General features: G+C 45.1%; 1 protein-coding gene across 2 annotated transcripts in view; it reads left to right on the top strand.

Moving 5' to 3' along the window:
* Window positions 1-20,579, top strand: part of GLRB (glycine receptor beta) — a 163,218-nt gene that overhangs the window by 129,585 nt on the left and 13,054 nt on the right. For both annotated transcript variants that reach the window (XM_073576486.1, XM_073576475.1), the window contains exon 8: window positions 10,279-10,431. In XM_073576486.1, coding sequence (XP_073432587.1) covers window positions 10,279-10,431 — 153 coding nt within the window. The remainder of the gene's footprint in view (window positions 1-10,278; window positions 10,432-20,579) is intronic.

Here is a 20,579-nt window from a genome sequence, read left to right on the forward strand (position 1 = left end):
GAAAAGGCCGGGAACCTGAGAAGTATCAGCAGAACATCCGTAAATCCCGGAGAGGAATCCCCCAGTTGTGGAGGTTTCTTTCTATCTTGTATGGTATAGCAGACCCCTAACGATTTTCCCTCTTCTGTAGGAGGTTACAGGGTGCGGTTGTGACCACACAACTCCTGGTATGACGGCAATGAGCAGTGAAGTAAGCACTCCTCTCCAAGACATGATGTGCCCTATGATGGATGTGTAGACTATCATGGGTTCTGTCGTTTAACACTAGCTGCATTGCTGAAGGTTGTCGTTCCTTGGTGTAAACTCACATTCCCATCTTCCAATAAAAAAGATTAACAATTTGCCCAAATTATCAAATTGATGTGCAGGATATCAAGGCCACCTTCTGTTCCCTTCCTCCTAAATTGCTCTTATTAAATATTCTCTTCATGAAATATTCACAGTAATGATTTCCCCCAGCTACAAGCAGATTTATTGGTGTCCAGAGATCATTAGCGGGACCTTAATCACACATTTCTTCGAATACTTGCTATTACAACCACTTATTGCAGTTAGATGTGTCTACATGCAGACATTGCACATACTGGCGTGTCTAGAGGCACCTCCATATGGAGATTACAGCTCCAAATAGGTTATTATTGAGGCTCAAAAGAAACCTTAAATGTGTCCGTGCAGAGAATGATGTAGGTCGAACCCGCTTCTCCAGCGTATGATCACTAGAAACCTGGACATTGATCTCAGCCAGCGTGTGCTAGATTACACTGCATCTTCAAAAGGTCAGATGAGGTAGTACAGTTGAAAATATTGATTTCTGAGTCCAGGGAGTCTAGCTTTCTTTGTATAGTGAAGAAATAAAAAAAAACAAAAAAAAAAAACAGTTCAGTTACTGCATATGGATGCCAACATTATGGCGATTAACCTCTGATAGGGCCAGTGCAATGTCTCTGGTGGTGGTCCTACCAGTGGGCAGTGGAGAGAGTGTGTCTGTAACGTTTACTGTAGATGCAAATTGCCACGTTAGAGAGGGAGAGGACTTGAACTTTAGCGCCACTTATTGAAATCAGCAATCCTACAAGTCAATCTCGACCCTTTAATGAGCCTTGCCATATGACTTAGGATAAAAGCCAAATCAGAATCTCAATTTGCTTACACAGTGTTTCAGGGTATTGCCCCTCATTATTGCAGTGTATGAGATCTTATTTGGCTGGGTGAGACGCTTTAGATTGGGATCTAAGGGGTAGCGTTTCTTTTTGTGGAACATGCATGGCGAATAAGTCTCCTCACTCTGACATGCCAGGTCTGTGACATAGATCACTCTCCATAGGCTTGTTAAAAATACAGCAGAAACCAAATGGGAATCTGCAGATTGAGCTTGAGAATAGATAATTGGTGGCAGCATGGTTAAAAAGAAAGTCACCAGGCATGTTGACTATACAGTAGATATATTTGTTAAAGGGGTTGTCATCAAAGACATTTTAATATACTACATAGCTGAGAAATTCTAGCAATATTCGTCCCCTGCCTCTTACTGGAATTTAGGAATAAACTAGGGAAGTTACACTGATGCAGCTTGACTAAAGCCCCCGTTACACACTGCGATATCACTAGCAAGATCGCTGTAAAGTCACCGATTTTGTGACGTTGCAGCGATATTGCTAGCGATATCGCTACATTTGATACTTACCTCCGACCGGCTCCCCCGCTGCTCATCGCTGGTCCCGCGAGAAGGTCCTGGACCATTCCTCGTCGGGCGCTTCCTGCTGGGCTTCCTGTGGCACCGACGAGCGAGGCGTGGACGCGGGCGGGAGGACATCAGGATCGCCGCGTCTGACAGGTAAGTAGTGACCCCCGACCCCAGCGATGTCGCTGGTGAGATCTGCCTGTGTGGCAGCTCACTAGCGACCACTTAGCGATGCACCAGCGATCCATATCGTTGTCGGGATCGCTGGTGCATCGCTACGTGTAACTGTACCCTAAGGACTTTGAGGCTGGGGTCCTCTGCTGCTGTGTGAAGACATCAGTGACACAGAGCTGTCTCATTCACACAGCAGAGGCTTTGTCACACAACGGATTACATCAGTGACTGCCATCCCCTGTGCAGATTAGAATACAGGACGATTTTCCCTCCTCCTCACCGGTTTCACTTTCCATAGACATAGATAACTGTGTGTGTCTGGGGGAGGAGCAGCTGCTCTCTGCAGTGAGGCTGCTGGAGGGGAAGAATTCATTACTGTGTGATGAGGGCTGCTTCATGTGGACGGGGAGTGCCTGTAGCTATGGAGGGTGGGGTTGTTGTTATAGAGGGCAGGTTTGGAGTAGAGTAGGAGGTTACGACTAGTTCTCATTTCAGTGCCATAACACACCCCCCCCTTGGACGTTCTGTTCAGAATATCTAGAAAACCGTGCAAACTAGTGACAGAAAGTAAAATTACTTATTGTCATAATTCTGCAGCTCAGATATGTACTGAGATTATGTGAAAAGCCCGGACAACCCCTTTAAGGGCATATATAGCAGATTACATTACAGTTAGAAAAGTTAATAGAAGTAACAGTCCCCCTAATGTGGCTAAAAAAAGTGTAAAAATATGAGTAAATCTAGTTTCCAATTAAATAAAATCAAGACGTGAAATATCCAACACCCTCTGCGAAAAGGCATCATTTAAATGGAAGACGCACAAGTAGAGCTTTCAGAGCTGTGCCACCGCCTGGGAGTTGCTGAACAGAGAAGTGTGGTGGAGCGCACCTCAACTGAAAATCCCAGATGGCACCTGCTCCCAGTGCTGGCGATTCCTTCTTTCCTAAGCGCTGGTTGCCTCTTACTGCAGGCGGGGTAAATGAAGACCCGGCCCTTCTGCATCCGGACCTTGTGTTTGACAAGTGATATTGCGCAATCAGATGATTGCTGGTTCAATAACTGAGAATGAATTAAAAAAAGATAGTATTATACTTGCCCTCTTTTTTTCCTCCCCCCAAAAAGACATCTGTTATTGCCATGTTTGTAAAAGTTCGATCTATCAAAATGTGAATTTAACTCTTACAATAAACACTGTAATGAGAAAGAAATCAAAACGTCAGAATTGTATTTTTTTTTTTTTTTGGAGGGGGGGGTGGGCATCACACTTGCTTGGTATTACTGTAACCATAGTGACTTGCAGAATCCTATTTCCAGATTATTTTTACCACACATTGAACCCCTTAAAGACAAAATCCCAAAACTATAAGAATTGCATTTTTTCACCATTTAATTCTTAATTTTTTTTTTTCTACAATTACAGTATTATTTTCTGTTTGAATTGATTTATATATATTTTTTAGGGAGATGATAGGTAAACAGGTGTAAACTGGTAGGTCCAGGTACACGAGAGACATAATAATAATTTATATTTTACTATCCCCTAGAAGTCCTCTGAATAAAGACCTTGCCTAACTGGTTGACCCTTTTAAAGTTTGCAATGCAAAAATGGCGCCTTTGCTCAACGTTGTGTAGCGCTAAATGTAGAATTCCTTAAATTATAAACACATATGTAAAATAGGTTAGTCATGAGGGACTAGTTGCCATATGGCATATATATAGTCATGGCCAAAAGTGTTGGCACCTTTGAAATTGTTCCAGAAATTGAAGTCTTTCTCCCAGAAAAAAATGTTTTTCCTTTTATTTTGGAACAAAAGAATAAAACAGCAAAAAATGGGCAAATTGGACATAATTTCACACAAAACTCCAAAAATGGTCTGGACCATTTTGTTGCCACCATTCCAAAATTGTGGGTAAACCACTTTGTTTCAAGCATGTGATGCTCATTCCAACTCACCTGTTGCAAGTAACAGGTGTGGGCAGTAGGAAAATCACCTGAAACCAAATAAGGGGAGAAGTTGACTCAATCTTTGCATTGTGTGTGCCACAGTAATCATAGAGAGAATAAAGAAAAGAAGAGAACTGTCTGAGCACTTGAGTTCCAAAATGGTTAAAAGGTTACATGTGCATGTCTAGAGACGTTGATGTTCTTTTGTCCTCCGTGCACAACATAGTCAAGAAGTTTACAACCAATGGCACTTTAGCTACTCTCCCTGGACATTGATCAGCAGAGAAAAATTAATGAAGGGTTGCAATGCAGGATAATCTGGATGGTTGATAAGCAGACCAACTCAAGTTCCAAAGAAATTCAAGCTGTCCTGCATGAGTGCATCAATATCAGCTCATGCTACCCGTCAACGTGTGAATGAAACGAAACACTGTGGAAGACACCCAGGAGGACTCCACTGCTGACACACAGGCACAAAAAAGCTAGACTGTAGTTTGCCAAAATGTACGTGAGCAAGCCAAAATGTTTCTGGGTAAGCATCTTGTCGACAGATGAGACCAACATAGAACATTTTGGTAAAGCACGTCATTCTACTGTTTACCGAAAACTGAATGAGGCCCACAAGGGAAAGAACACAGTACCTACAGTCAAATATGATGGAGGTTCAAAAATGTTTTGGGGTTGTTTTATTACCTCTGGCACTGGATGCAGAGGTGTAGCTAGGGTTTTGGTTCAGGGGGGCCAAATTTCTGAGTGAGCCCTTAACCAGAGAACCTCAGCAGATGGCCACGCTGTTGCCTAAAATAGTCTATATATATAAAAAGACTAATATTGATATTACCGTCATATGTTCAGTGGTAGATACGAGTCCTACAGAATATATAGATTACAGCAGAGTTACAGATAATGACTTACCACTGACGTTCTTTATGATGGAATCATTCACTTTTCCCGTCTTTTCCATCTGGCCCAGACCGCCATGACAACTCCTCCAGCCAGGACTCGGCTGCAGAGAATACAACAAAGACACGTTTCACTTCTCATATTTTCAGCACTGTCACCAATTGGACTATTCTCAACCTGCACAAACTGCTCATCCTGCTGATACTCCAATGCTGAGCCGCTGCTGCCGTATGTGACCCTATTACTGCACCTGATACCCCAATGCTGAGCCTCTGGTGCCGTATGTGACCCTATTACTGCACCTGATACCCCAATGATGAGCCGCTGCTACCGTATGTGTCCCTATTACTGCACCTATTGTGTGGTTCTGTGTGACCTCTAAATTCTAAAGCAACTCTCTAGAATATAGTAATGCTGGGTGCAAGTGCCTTAGAAAACAGTGCCCACATTCAGGGCACGGGAGAACCGGAGGATTCTCCAGTGGGCCCAAGCACTGACACCTGCTGGCATATGGGGCCAGCTGCCTAGGGCCCCCACTGCTCCAGGGGCCCCCAGACAGTGGTGTGTCACTAATAGCGGCACACCAGCAGCTGCTAAGGAGGCCCCTGGTGCCAGCAGAGCAGCAGTGGGTGACAGAAAGCCAAAGCCTGTTCCCGCTGCTAAAGTGAAATGAATAAACAAACGCTTCCCCACGCCCCCATGGGCGTGGAGAGGAGTGAATATTAAGCAGGCAGTGTTTGCCGCAGGCTGTGGCTAACATTGCCCGCTATAAGGGCCAGCAGTCCAGGGCCCACACACCCACGGGGGCCCCCAGCCCATGGGGCCGAAAGACAGGGGGATGCGGCGTCAGCACGACCCCCCAGTGCGCGTCACAATAATGGAAGAGAGAGTGTCACATGACGCTCCCTCTCCCATCATTACCCTCTTCCTCTGATACATAACGGGTGCGCGATGACGTCACTTCATGTCCCCGCTGTGTGCCAGTCTCCCTGCAATGCAGCTCCTGACATTAGAGCAGAGCTGCCACCGGAATCATCGTGGGAGCGAGGAGGAGAGGCAAGTATAGTTTTTTTGTTTTTTTATTTATATAGTGAGTCCTGGTTGCATGATTATGATACCCCATATGGGGGGGCGGCAGCATGATACCCGTATGAGGGGACAGCATTATATACCCATATGAGGGGGCAGCATGATACCCCGTATGAGGGAGGCAACATGATACCCTATGAGGGGGACTGCATTGTATTCTGAAGGGGCTACATTATATTCTTTGGTGGGGCTGTATTATACCATATGAAGCGGGCTACATTATAGAGAAAGAACAGAGTAAAAGAAAGAACAGAGAGAGAGAAAGGAAGAGGGGAAAGAAAGAACAGAGAGAATGAAAGATTCTATAAAGATACTATAGCAGCCCGGCTCCTATTGTAGTGCCCACCTGAGCCTCCTGGTGCAGGACATATGATCTGCTCACATGGCTGACATCCCCGAGTCCAAGGCGATCCCGCTGTCGGAGGAGGACACGGTGATGGATCTGAAGCATTCCCTGAAGTGCCTCCATGGTTCCGTCACAATCTCCTCCCGAAATTATTTCTGGTCAGCTTTTAGCGCGTCACTTCTGGTGGAACATCACGTGCGAATTTTAAAGTGCTCCTCGGGGCTCCGCCGTGGACTCCTGTGTCCACAGGAAAAGTAAGCTCCCGGCCGGGGCAGACTAACTCAAAATCAGGACTGTCACGCTGGATTCGGAATGGTTGGGAGGTATGAATGCTCCCCACCATGCACCTTGTACACGCATGGCTCCACACACCTCATACACACACGGTTCCACTTTCTATACCTCGTACACACACGGCTCCACTCCGTACACCTCGCGCACACACGGCTCCACTCGGTAAACCTCGTACACAGGCGGCTCCACTCAGTAGACACATGGCTTCACTCTGTAAACCTCATATACATGCGGCTCTGCTCCGTACACCTTGTACACACGGGGCCACGCTCTGTACACCTTGTACACACATGGCTCCACTCCGTAAACCTTGTACACATGCGTGTTATGATGAGTCACCGAAGGAGGAAAAAACAAAATACCAGCTAAGTCCAGAAAAACCAGAGAGGTTGGCAGCTATCGGATTGCAGACCCCTGGACCAATGCACAACAACTAGCAGTAGCCGTGGGGGGTTCCTACAGTGCCCTAGACCCCTTGATCACAGCCGGAGAACTACATAGCCTAAAGACAGAAAGGGGAAAAACTAAACTGCCCCAGAGCAGACCCCAAAGCAATAGGCAGCCCCCAACATATAATGACGGTGAAGCAAGATGAAAACACTAACACAGATAGAAAGATAGGTTGAGCAAATGATGGGGCCCAAGCTAACTACATAGGACAGGATAGGAAAGCTGCTGTCTGCCATCTGCAAAAACCCTATCAAAATGAGCCAACCGACTGATAGGAAAAACAGGCCCTGAAGTCGCTAGGCTTCAAAAGACTATATCAGCACTCAGGTATATTCTGAAGACAGAGCAAAAGATCAACAGATCAGAGACAAAAATGGAATACAGCTCACCCCCGGCCGGGGATGGCAGAACTCCCAAAAAACAAGGCAAAACAAAAACAAAACTGAAGAGTGCAGAGCAGAAAAACTTAGCTATGAGATGCAGGAATCACACTGGTCTCCAAGAATCCAGCAGGAAAATCACCAGCCCAGGAAGAAGGGCGTCGGCAGCCTTATATCCAGTCCTCAATTCCAGCCACCCAGTTATCATCTAGCTGCCCAGGTGTTTGGTAATCAGCCTCACTACCTTCCTTCATCAGAGGAGGGAGTTCATCAGACCTCAATGGTGAAGGGAAAAATGAACTCACAACACATGCGGCTTTGCTCCATACACCTTGTACACAAGCCTTTCCGCTCTGTACACCTCGTACACACGCGGCTCCACTCCATACACCCCGTACACATACGGCTCTGCTCCGCGCTGTCACATACGGCTCTGCTCCGCGCCATCACACACGGCTCAGCTCCGTAAACTTTGTACACACAGAGCTCCGTTCCGTACACCTCGTACACACACTGCTCTGCTCCGTACACACATTGCTCCGCTCCGTACACCTCGTACACAAACGGATCCGCTCCGTACACCTCGTACACACATTGCTCTGCTCCGTACACCTCGTACACACATGGCTCTGCTCTGTACACCTCGTACACACGCGGCTCTGCTCCGTACACCTCGTACACATCTCCGCTCCGACCACCCCGTACAAATGCGGCTCCGCTCCGTACACCTTGTACACACACGGCTCCGCTCTGTACACCTCTCGGCTCCATACACCTCATACACACGTGGCTCTGCTCTGTACACCTCGTACACATGCAGCTCCGCTCTGTACACCTCGTACACACACATCTCCGCTCCATACACGTCTCCACTTCGCACACCTTGTACACAAGCGTCTCTGCTCCGTACACTTCGTACACATGCGTCTCCACACCGTACACACGTGGCTCCGTTCCATACACCTCGTACACACACGGCTCTGCTCCGTCCACATGACTCTTCTCCGTTCACCTTGTACACATACGACTCTCCTTCGTCCACCCGGTAAACCCCTCCTGACCCCACACATAAACTTCCCCTCATTCTGCACCATGACGACCAGCACAGCAGAGTCCTGAATACACTGAGGCCCCTGATCATGTGACCCCTGACTCCTCCCCTCCTGTGACCTCATCACAGGTCCTGTGTACATGGAAGAGAACATAGCGGCCGGGCGGCAGAGCAGGGAGATCGATTCGCCCTGCTCTGCTGCAGATACAGTTACAGTAGCGTAGCTCCGGGTGGGCCCCCTCAGAGTGCGGGGCCCTAGGCCCCCGCCCCCTCTGCTACCCCCGGTAGCTACGCTACTGACTGGGTGCCTTGACTGTGTGCAACGCATAATGAAATCTGAAGATTACTGATGGCTTTTGGGTCTCAATGTAGAGCAGAGTGTCAAAAAGCTGAGTTTGCATCCTAGGTCTTCCAGCAGGATAATTACCCCAAGCATACTTTAAGAAGCTCACAGAAATGGATGGAAACAAAGTGCTGGAAAGTTCTGACGTGACCAACAATGAGTCCAGATCTATATCCCATTGATCATCTGTGGAGAGATCTTAAAATTGCTGTTTTGAGAATTACCCCTTCAAATTTGGGAGCGCAGAAGCAGTTTGCAAAATAATGGTCCAAAATTCCAGTTGAGAAGTGTTGATGGTTATAGTTAGCGATTGGTTGCCGGTATTTATACCAAAGGGTATGCAACCAAATATTAAGTTAGATTCCAACAATTTTGTCTGTCCCATTTTTGGGGTTTAGAGTGAATGTCCAATTTGCCTTTTTTGTGTTGTTCCAATACACACCAAAGGAAATAAAACATGTAATTACAATAATTTTTTGGTAGAAATACTTTATGTTCTTCGGCAATTTCAAGGATGCCATATACATATATTATACTTTCAAAGAGAGAAGGTAAACAAATGTGGATTGTCCTGTATACTTATTGATTACAAAGGTGTAGTTAGTAATTGAGAAAAATAGGTCCTATAAATCTCTTTTGTGATTCTCTTCACCCCTGCACAGTAGACCATGCAATAAACCTAATAGTTCTATATGTGGAGGAATATTCTCTGTCAGTTCCACTTTATCCACATTCCCTCAGATGTGTTTTCGATATACAGGTAAAATGGGTAACTCATGAGATGATGGTCACCATAAAGTGTGTATAAATAACATATCAATGTTTTTGGTTAAGTTATGTCAGTTTTAATGGAAATTAATACAATTGTGATTTTGGAAATGTTATTCTGTCAGGCCTATTTGGCCACATTCACACGTTCAGTATTTTACATCCGTATTTATGAGCTAAAAATCGGCACGGTGAAAAAACGCAGAAGCGGTGCACTTATTTCTATTATGCTTTTCCTCTGCTCCACTCCTGATTTTGGCTTAAAAATACTGACCAAATTGTGAACGTGGGCTTAGGCCTATACCATTTCATCCTACTTGGATTTTTTCCAGTTTGTACATTGTATGGTAAATTGAAATGGTGTTATTCAAAACTACAACTTGTCTCATAAAAAAAACAGCCCTCATATGGTATGCTGACAGAAAAAAAAAGTTCTTGGAAGTAAGAGAAGGAAATTATGAAAGTGCAAACACTGAAAATCACGTGGGAGTTAAATAGTCAATGTCTTTCTGTCCTGTCATATAATGCAATGTGCGGTAATAGGTGTTTGTATGTTTTCTCACCTACAAACAATGGAGAGGTCTGTAGTTTGTATTGTAGGTACACTTCAACTGTGACAGAAAGAATCTTTAAAAAAAAAATTCCCAAAGATCACATTGTATGACTGGTTTTATAGTTGTCCATTAATTGTACATTTGGAATTGTCACATTAGTACTTTCAAAAGCTATGACTTCTATCATACATTCAGGTGTAAAAATGCTTCTTTCCCAAACTGTTGCTGTAAAAAAAAAAAAAAAAATCGCATAACTTGTGTATTTAAAAAAATATTCTTGACATTCTTTTTCTTCTCCAGGTTACTACACCTGCGTGGAGGTCATCTTCACTTTGAGGAGACAGGTCGGATTCTATATGATGGGTGTCTATGCCCCTACCCTGCTTATAGTTGTTCTCTCTTGGCTGTCTTTCTGGATCAACCCAGATGCCAGTGCTGCTCGTGTGCCACTAGGTAATTATATCTACTAAAGGGGGTTGTCCACTACTTGGATGACCCCTTTTTTAACGTTTATCATAATGGCAATATTTTTTTTCACGAGGCATGTTATCTATTTGAATCCAGTATTGTGAATACCCACTAGAAGCTCAGCATAAACTTTCTTCTTTTCTGAGCTGAGTGGATGGGCGACTCATTGTTATCTGCTAAAATTTCCAAACAGCACCCTGCTTTTGCCAAGGGTTGTTGGCCACTACTTACTTTGTGTCCTTCTGTTAAGGCCGGGTTCACACTTGCGAGAAAGTTGCACGAGTCTTGCGTCCCAATACCCGGCACTGACGTCAACGGTTCGGACCGTAGTGCTCAGTTGCATAAAAATACATGCAGCCGCACACTCCGGCCCCGAGTGCCGGCGGCAGTGCCGGGTGTTGAGACTCGTGCGATTTTCTCGCAAGTGTGACCCCGTCCTAAAGATGAATAAGTCTTAGCTTTGCCAATTTTTTGATTATATGGATAAGGTGACCATTGATATTTTTGATATGAGCACTTACCATTGCTTTTGATATGTAGTGACTGTGACCCACTATTTGACCATTACCCATTGCTGTTTACAAACTCCACATTTCATTGGTGGTTCATGGGGATCTTCATAACATGGTCATGCTCCCCCCATATAGCCATATCTGAACCAAGCATAGCATAGCAGAACTAGGCTACAAGCCAGCTATTAGGGAGATGAGGATGCAGAGGGAGAGTCTGGGATGTTTTATTAGGCCGGGTCATAGGTGCATCTGTTTTTCATGAATTGTACAGGGCCATTAGATGCAATTGCTGCCGGTATCAGTGGGATCTTCAGCATAGCAAAGCTGAACTGTGCTACAACCCGGCTGTCAGATGTTTTAATAGATATAATAAATTATCTGAGTATGCTCAACTGACAATATTACAACTACTGGAGAACAGATTCTGTGCCAGAGGAGGGTAAAAAGGGTAAGTGTCATCATTGGGTGGCGGTGGATGGGAGCTGAAAATCAGTGAATATTTAAAAATAGGATGTTTTGGCTCACATGATTGATTCTATACATACTGAAAACTGAGTCCACATTGTGGTTCGCTAAATCAATTGCCGGCTTCTGTAAAATCAATTCAAAACCCGACATGAAATGACACATGGTTTACATATAGTAAACCATTTCATTTCATTTAGCTTTTTATATGTCTTTGATTAATAATTAGATTAGGGTATGTGTGTAAAATTTTTGACATGTAGGTGTTAAATTAACGGGTAAATTCGATGAAAAAAATTGCATGGGCTCCCACGGTAATTACTCTGCTAAAGAGGGAAAGCCAGTGAATGAGGGCAGATTTTAATAGCCTAGAGAGGGACCATTGTTTTTGCCCCCCGCTAAAAAACTCTGCCCCCATCCACCCCAGAAAAGGCGCATCTATAAATCTATAAGATGCGCCTTTTCTGGCACTTAAGCGCCTCTATTCCCATTGCCTTTAGCAGTGGCTTATGGGTTAATAATAATAGGTTAATGTCACCTTGCTATTGAAAGGTGACATTAAGCCGAGTTAATAATGGAGAGGTGTCAATAAGACACCTATCCATTATTAAAACTATAGTAGTAAAGGGTTAAAAAAGACACACATTAATTAAAAAGTCTTTTAATGAAATTATCACACAAAGTTTTTGACCAAATTTATTATTCTGCTAATCCAACAGAATCCCTTGTTGTCCTGTAAAAAAAACAAAAAATAAACAAACCTCCCCGCCGTTCAGTCAGGTCCCCCGCTGCAATCCATCACAAGGGGTTAACCCTGCTGTAAACCACTGTATAGAACACCAGTAGTCTGTATGGCCATGACAAGGACACGATTTGAAGCAATCCAAACATTTTCGCATCATAGTGATAAATTGCAGTGTCCTCCCCGAGACAATCCTAACTTTGATCGTGCATATAAAATTTGTCCAGTAGTTGAACGCTTTAGCAGAAAGGCAATAAGACTCCTAAATGGACATGTTTATAGATGAATCTATGGCTCATTTCAAAGTTGGACTAAAATTCCAAAAATACTTGCCCAGTAAGAGGGCCAGATATGAAATTAAACTGTACAAGATGTGGGAGAGTAGGAAATTTGTGTGGGTATTGCTGCACCCACTGCGGGATAAAGGTTATCACCTCTACATAGATAACTTTAGCGCCAGCATCCCACTCTTTAATACCCCCTCTCTCTCTGAGGTACAGTTGCATGCGGCACCAAGTGACCTCCTTAAGTCGCTAATTGGGCAACTTCTGAGAAATAGTATGGTGGTCAAGTATATGGATGAGGGATGGTGCTTATCTTGACCACCATACTCCATGACAAAAGCTCCCTTGTCACTGTCCAAGGTACCACAACACAAGTCCCAAAGCCAGATTGTATTTTGGATTATAGTAAGTTCATTAGCAGTGTAGATCTCTCGGATCAGGTCCTCATACCATACAATGCCATGCAAAAAGCTAAAATATGGCACAAAAAAATGGCCATGCACATTGTACAGATGTCACTCTACAATGCTTTTGTTCTGTTTCGATCTGTAGGCAATATGGGGACCTTCTTTCAGTTTTGGGAGGTAGTTATCAAGGGCTTAATGTTTGGCCCTGAGGAAGGTGAGGGTCCCAATACTTCTGAAACTGATGGCGCCTGTATTGTCACAGGTCAACATTTTCCAGGAGAGATTCCCCTAACAGGGAAGAAGGAAGATCACAAAAAAGGTGCAGCGTATGCTCCAGTAGGTGAATCCGAAAATACACAATTTACCACTATGAAACCTGGCCTTTGCATTAAGGATTGCTTCAAAGCGTACCACACATCCACAAAATAAAATTTGTTTTTACCCTTTTTGCTACACTTTTTTATAATCTCATGTACTCTACGCAACTTACACATACCACCACATTATAAATTCATACACCAGTATAACCAAAAGCATTATTATCGTAACTATAGCTATGCCTCTAGATAATTCCTTGAGGGATGTAGTTTCCAAAAAGGAGTCACTTGTGGGGGATTTCCACTGTTTAGGCATATTAGGGGGCTCTCCAAATGTGACATGGTGATCACAGACCATTCCATCAAAGTCCTGATCCAAACCATCACCCCTTTCTTTCCAAGCTCTGCTGTGCAAATAACAGTTTTCCACCACAAATGGTGCTCAAGGAAGATTGCACAACAATTTTTGGTGTCAATGTTCTCCCGTTACCCTTGTGAAAACAAAAAAATTGGGGTTTAAAAACACATTGTGGGTTTTTTTACATTTTCATTTTCATGGTGCCACGCTAAATATATGTTAAGCACCTTGGGGTTCAAGGTGCTCAACACACATCTACATAACTTGAGGAGTTTAGTTTCCAAAATGGAGTTACTTGTGGTGAGTTTTCACTGGGATATCAGGGGCTCTCCAAACGCAACATGGTGGCCACTATCAATTCCAGCTAATTTTGCATTCAAGAAGTCTAACAGCACTCCTTCCCTTCCGAGCCCTGCTGTGCGCCCAAACAGTGGTTTTCCCGCACATATGGGGTATTGGTTTACACAGGAGAAATTTTGGGTTCTATTTTCTCCAGTTACTCTTGTGAAAATAAAAAAAATTTGTGTCTAAAGTAAAAATTTTTTGTGAAATAAAGTTAAATGTTAATTTTTTCCTTCCACATTGCTTCAGTTCCTGTGAAGACCTGAATGGTTAATAAATGTCTTGAATGTGGTTTTGATCACCTTGAGGGGTGCAGTTTTTAGAATAGTGTCACTTTTGGATATTTTCTGTCATATAAGGTTTTGTAAATTCTGTTGGAAAAATGAGCAATAACATTTTTTAATAGCCAAATATAGGCAGTATCAAAAACAAAGCCGCTTTATTTAAAACCTGGCATACCAAAAGAGACAAAACTGCGGCATCAAAAGCACAATAAAAGTGTATGTAAAGAACTGCACTCAAAAATGCAATGAAAGCAACCCAAGTAACCTATTTTAGCTTATAGGTGCTGAAAATCTGTAACATAAAAATCTCACCAAATACTAATTGTGGGAACATGACCTTAGTCAATGATACAGTTTACAGTGAAATTGTGTACACTAATTTTTTCAGTGGCCTTTTTAGATCTTTTTATTGTAAATATAGCCATTTAAGGAAAGGAGTTATGACCTGCACGGCAATGTTCATTAGTAGCTTCCTTTTAAAGGGGTTGTTCTGTACTTTTTTGTATATTTAAAAAGGGCTGCAAAGGTTCATAAAAAGAAAAGCCTCTTCGCTTCTACGCCAGGTAAGGGCTGTCGAATGACTGCTCCAGGTGATCGGCAGCCCTGATTTTCTGCAGCCAACGCAATCTGTTTAAGCTGGAAAAAAAACAATTGCTTGTTTGGTTTAGAGGGAATGCTTAGGTTACAGCCAATTAGTGACCCCACTGGAATAATAATAATAATAATAATTTGATATAGCTGCAACATAATCTGTAGCACTTAAATTAAGGGGAGACCTGTACATACAATAAAGACAATACAAAGTAGCACACAGTTCATCAGTTACAGTAGAAGTGAGGGCCCGGCTCGCAAGCTTGCAATCTATAAGGAAATAGGGGGGCACAATAGGTAGAAAGTGCTTTTCATGTATGGTCTAGCCATCATTTTAATAGTGCCTTTCAAATAAGCTGCATGAACCAGTCATCAGTTAATACCGGTCTAAGTGCAGTTACTAAGTGCCAGTGGGTGCATGGAGGATGTGGAGACAGATGAGTAGGAGCGTGTAGATTGGGATTAACATTTAGAAGGAAGGAATAGGGAAGAGTTAAGTTAGTGAGTCGGAGTCGAGGTCATAGGCCTGTCAAAAGAGATGTGTTTTGTAGAGCACGATAAAAAATATGAGTTAGATATTAGTCAGATTGTTTGGGGGTAGTGCCTTCAAGAAAACTGGCGCAGCGCGAGAGAAGTCTTGGAGATGGAGGTGCGAGGTTCGGATTATGTTAGTCTTAGTTCACTTAGTTAGAAAAAGATGAGGAAGGTGATATAGGGCGGTATAGAACTGTGGAGAGCTTTGTGGGTGAGAGATAAGTTTGCATTGTGTTCTGTAGCAAATGGGTAACCAGTGCAGTGACTGGAAAAAGCCACCAGAGCAGTGAGAATTTTATCTTGTGGATTGTTGTGGTGTGTGTGATTTCTCTCTCACCCATGACAGCACCACGGAGAGAGGGGGTCCACCCATCAAGGACAGGAACCTACAGATAAAAAGGCGGCACCTCTCCTCCGCCCCCAGTTGGGTTCCTGTCCTTGATGGGTGACCCGTGGATCCTGCGGCAGGCTTACCATTGAAGAGGATCCAGGGCCGTCCCGTTCGTAGTCCTGGCAGCGGGAAGGCCCCTGCCGTGGCGGGGTCGGTGCCTGAAGCCTCCACCGCTGTAGCCGAGGGGCTGAACAAGGTGAGCGGGCAGGGAGGACCGAGCCGCCGCTCCGAAAAGGAGAATGGGGCTGGAGGGACGCCGGTACATGCGGGGGCAGCTTGCGGTACAGAGGTGTACCAATATGGCGCTGCCCCGGAAATGGAATGAAGACTTCCGGGTCCCCGCGGTCGGCGCATGCGCATTGCGCGCTCCCCGGGGCACAGCGGTGCAGGCTGGGAGGAGGAGGTGACGTGAGGGCCCGGGAGATTCAAAAGAAGACGGTAGGAGCTGCTCCTTGCTGGAAGCGTCCTATAGACATGGAGGACAGCGACCAGCATGAGGAGCAGCCAATACAGCAGCAGCACAGGCACAATCGCCGTCAAAAAGAAAAGGATGGGCGAGAGGGCCGGTCCAGTAGCCACTCCACGCAGCGGAGCAAGTCGACTGCGAGGAGCAAATCACCTCCTGTGGATCAGCCCGTGAGGGATCTGAATCCACCTCCCGAACCGGTACCTGCAACCGTGCATGATGGGGTAAGTGATCTACGTGAATGTCCCCCATTATAATAGACTTCTTTCCCTTATTAGGGAAACAAGAAAGAAAAGACAAAGAACAGGGAATGCCCCACCTGTAGAAGGCCGCTACCAGCAGCTTGGGATAAAAAACTCTGACTCCTGCATACAGAAAGTTCTTTGTGATGAAACCCCGGATTACGCCTCGGATCTAAGAGCGGTAATCCGATCGGAGTTTCAAAGTGCCCTTTCATCCCTAAAACGCAAAGAGAGGGGAAAGAAAAGGGACACAGTAGCAGCCTCCCAGTCAGAGGCCTCGACGTCAGGGGAAGTTACATCAAATACTTCAGACACCGACTCGTCATCCTCAGATCTCCTCCCTTGTTTCAGTATACCACCCTACCCGCGCCCTCCGTTCTGCTGATGACCTGAGATTAGCATCCTCAATAGTCAGAACCTCCCACTCCCGTCTCCAAGACTTTACACGTGCCGCACCAATTCTTTGGAATGCACTTCCCAGGTCAATACGATTAGTCCCCAATCCCCACAATTTTAAGCGTGTCCTGAAAACGCATTTATTCAGACTGGCCTACCACCCCAACACATTAACCTAATCTATCCCTGTGTGGCAGAGCCAAAAGTTTTACCATAACCAGGTTCCCCGCATCATGTTCCCACATGCTTTATGCCTCCATTAGCCCTCTGTGTCTGTACTGTTACACACTTAACATTATGACTGGTCCATACAATTCAGGGTAACTGTTACCACCCACCTTTCGTGTCTCCCTCTTTCCTCATAGACTGTAAGCTTGCGAGCAGGGCCCTCTTTCCTCTTGGTATGTGTTATAATCTACTGTATGTGATTATTGTTATGCTGTAATGTCTATTGTCTGTACAAATCCCCTCTGAAATGTAAAGTGCTGCGGAATATGTCGGCGCTATAAAAATAAAATTTATTATTATTATTATTATAGATGAGGAAACAGAGGGTTGTCATTGCTTTACCCTGGATGAGGTTGACATGTTAGTAAAAGCGGTAAGGTCTACCATGGGGGTAGCAGACCCTCGGACAGATAGATCAGTCCAGGACATAATGTTCGGGGGATTAGGCCAAAAGAGACGCAGAGTATTCCCGCTAAACGAGAATGTACAGGGCCTGATAAAAAAAGAATGAGAGAGACCAGATAGGAAGAACTCCACGGTTCCCTCCCTTAAAAGAAAATACCCATGTGACGAGGAAGTGTCCACGTCCTGGGACAGAGCGCCGAAGTTAGACGTGGCGGTCGCCAAAGCCTCGAAAAAATTTGCACTCCCCTTTGAGGATATGGGTACTCTAAAGGACCCATTAGACAAAAAAGCTGATACTTTCCTCAAGGGCACCTGGGAATCAGCAGGAGGAAATCTTAGGCCAGCGATAGCGGCAACTTGTACCTCCAGAGCCCTCATGGTATGGGTAGACCGACTAGAGAAGCAGCTAAGGGAAGGTACACCCAAGGAGAAGATCCTGGAATTAATTCCCGTGATAAGGGGAGCAGCGGCCTTCTTAGCCGAATCTTCGACTGATTCGGTAAGGTTGTCATCCAAAACGGCAGCCCTGTCAAACGCAGCCCGAAGAACACTGTGGCTTAAATGTTGGCCTGGGGATTAACAAACTAAGATGAAACTATGTGCCATCCCTTGTGAAGGGAAATTCCTATTTGGAGAGACTTTGGATGACAGCCTCGAAAAGGCGGGGGAAAAAAAGAAGGGATTCCCAAATTTAGGCCCTACAGGCCCCACAGGCTTTAAAAGGTCCTTTCGGAAAAAAAAAATTTTCAGAGGAGAACCCTGAGAGAACAGAAATGGGACGACAGAAGGAGAGACAGGGGGTTCTTCTTTGGTAACTCGTCCCGAGACAAAAAGCCCTTCAAGTGACTGTTTGCCCAGGGTGGGAGGAAGGCTAAGCTTTTTTCTCCCAGCCTGGAGGAAAATATCGAACAACCCTTGGTTATTAAATCTGATAGGATCAGGGTTAAGGATAGACTTTCTCTCTCTCCCACCTCAAAAATATGTAGTGACCCCACTAAGATCATCAAAAAAAAAAAAAAAACCTCGGATGGCTCCTAAACCTAAAAAAATCAAGGCTGGAGCCCAGGAAAGTCCAGGAGTTCCTAGGCCTGACACTGGACTCAAACACCCAGGAGTGTTATCTGCCAGACCACAAAAAGGAGAGGATCACTCAGATGGTAGCAAGAGCAATGCAGAACCCTTCAATGACGCTAAGAAAAGCAATGTCACTGTTAGGGTACCTCTCCGCATGCCTGCCGGCGGTCCAGTGGGCGCAGCTACATACAAGAGATCTCCAATGGGATGTTTTAGCCAACCAGTCAGCATTAAGAGGTCACTTGGAAGGTTACGTTACACTAGACTCCAAAACTATTCGTTCCCTAGCTTGGTGGGGAAACAGAGACAACCTATCCAAAGGGATTTCCTGGGTGATAAAAGTCACACACATAATCACCACGGATGCCAGTCCCAAGGGATGCGGAGCACACATGAGCAACAGGGTGGCTCAGGGGGAATGGGGAGGTCATGAAATAGAAGCCTCCTCGAACCAAAAGGAACTGCTGGCAGTAGGCTACGCCCTAACACACTTTCTACCGGCGGTATTAAAGGGACATCATGTCCGAATATTTTCGGACAATCGAGTGACGGTGGCCTACATAAATCATCAGGGGGGAACCAGGTCCCGAACACTAATGAACACATCCTCCGAAATATTCACGCTAGCTGAGAAAAACCTACTGTCCTTATCTGCACTACACATACGGGGAGCAGAAAACCAGACAGCAGACTTTCTAAGTCGCACCCAGATACTTCAAGGGGAGTGGGTTCTAAAACAGTCCATTTTTCGGAAAATTGTAAAAATGTGGGGAACCCCGGACATGGATCTGTTTGCGGACCACAAAAACAAAAAAGTGGAAGCATTTTGTTCCCTAGACCCCAGGGGGAATCCCAGGACCCTGGATGCGTTTATGCTTCCATGGACGCAGGGCCTAATGTATGCCTTTCCACCGCCCATTCTCATCCCGGCAGTCATAAGGAAAGTCGGAGAAGACAGGGCACGAATGATACTAATAGCCCCGTTTTGGCAAAAAGAACTTGGTTTTCCTGGCTGAGAATACTGTCAATAACTGACCCCTGGGTTCTACCAGATCTCCCCGACCTTCTGTCCCAAGGTCCCGTGTTACACCCTCGGGCAGTGAACCTCCATTTAACTGCATGGAATTTGAAAGGGCACTGCTGAGGGGGAGAGGGTTTTCAGAAAACCTGGTTTCCACGCTACAAAAGAGTAGGAAACCGATCACAACCAGGGCCTATGGTAGAACTTGGAGGAAATTTCTATCTAGCTCTGGGGTAAGGGTTCAAGATGGAATCTGTTACGAATGAGTCACCAGAGGAGGAAAAAACAAAAATGCAAGCTAAGTCCAGAAAACCGGAGAGGTTGGTAGCTAGCGGATTGCAGACCCCTGATCCTATTCACAACAACTAACAGTAGCCGTGGAGCATTCCTACGGTGCTCCTAGACGCCTCTTCACAGCCGGAGAACAAAATAAGCCTAAAGAAAGAAAGGGAAAAATCTAAACTGCCCCAGAGCAGACCCCAAAGCAATAGACAGCCCCCAACATGTATTGTCGGTGAAAACAGATGAAAACACTAACACAGACAGACAGGCAGAGCAAACGATGGGGCCCAACTAACTAGATAGGAAAGGATAGAAAAGATGCTGGCTAAAATCCGCAAAAACCCTACCAAAAATGTCCCAACACGTCTGATAGGAAAAACGGCCCTGAAGTCACTAGACTTCAAAATCCCTATATCATCACTCCGATATATTCTGAAGACAGAGCAAAAGAGATTTAACCGATCAGGGACAAAAATGGAAATTCAGCAGAGCCCCAGCCGGGGCTGGCAGAACACAAAACTAAGCAAATCAGACAAAATCACATGGAACAATAACAGAGCAAAACTTAGCTTTAGAAGACAGGAACTGAACTGGAGGTCAGAGCTCAGAGCAGAGAAATCACCAGCAACCCTACAGGGCGTCGGCTGCCTTATATCCACTGAGAGATTCCGGATGTCCAATCGCAATCCACCTGTTCAGGTGACCGGTTTCTCCCATCCAAATCAGTTTCACCACCTCCTTTCACCAGCAGAGGGAGTTCATCGGACATCAAAGGTGAACGAGAAAATGAGC

The sequence above is a fragment of the Dendrobates tinctorius genome, unplaced genomic scaffold (assembly GCF_039654945.1).
Source record: "Dendrobates tinctorius isolate UK_male_01 unplaced genomic scaffold, ASM3965494v1 ptg000008l, whole genome shotgun sequence".
Taxonomy (NCBI): domain Eukaryota; kingdom Metazoa; phylum Chordata; class Amphibia; order Anura; family Dendrobatidae; genus Dendrobates; species Dendrobates tinctorius.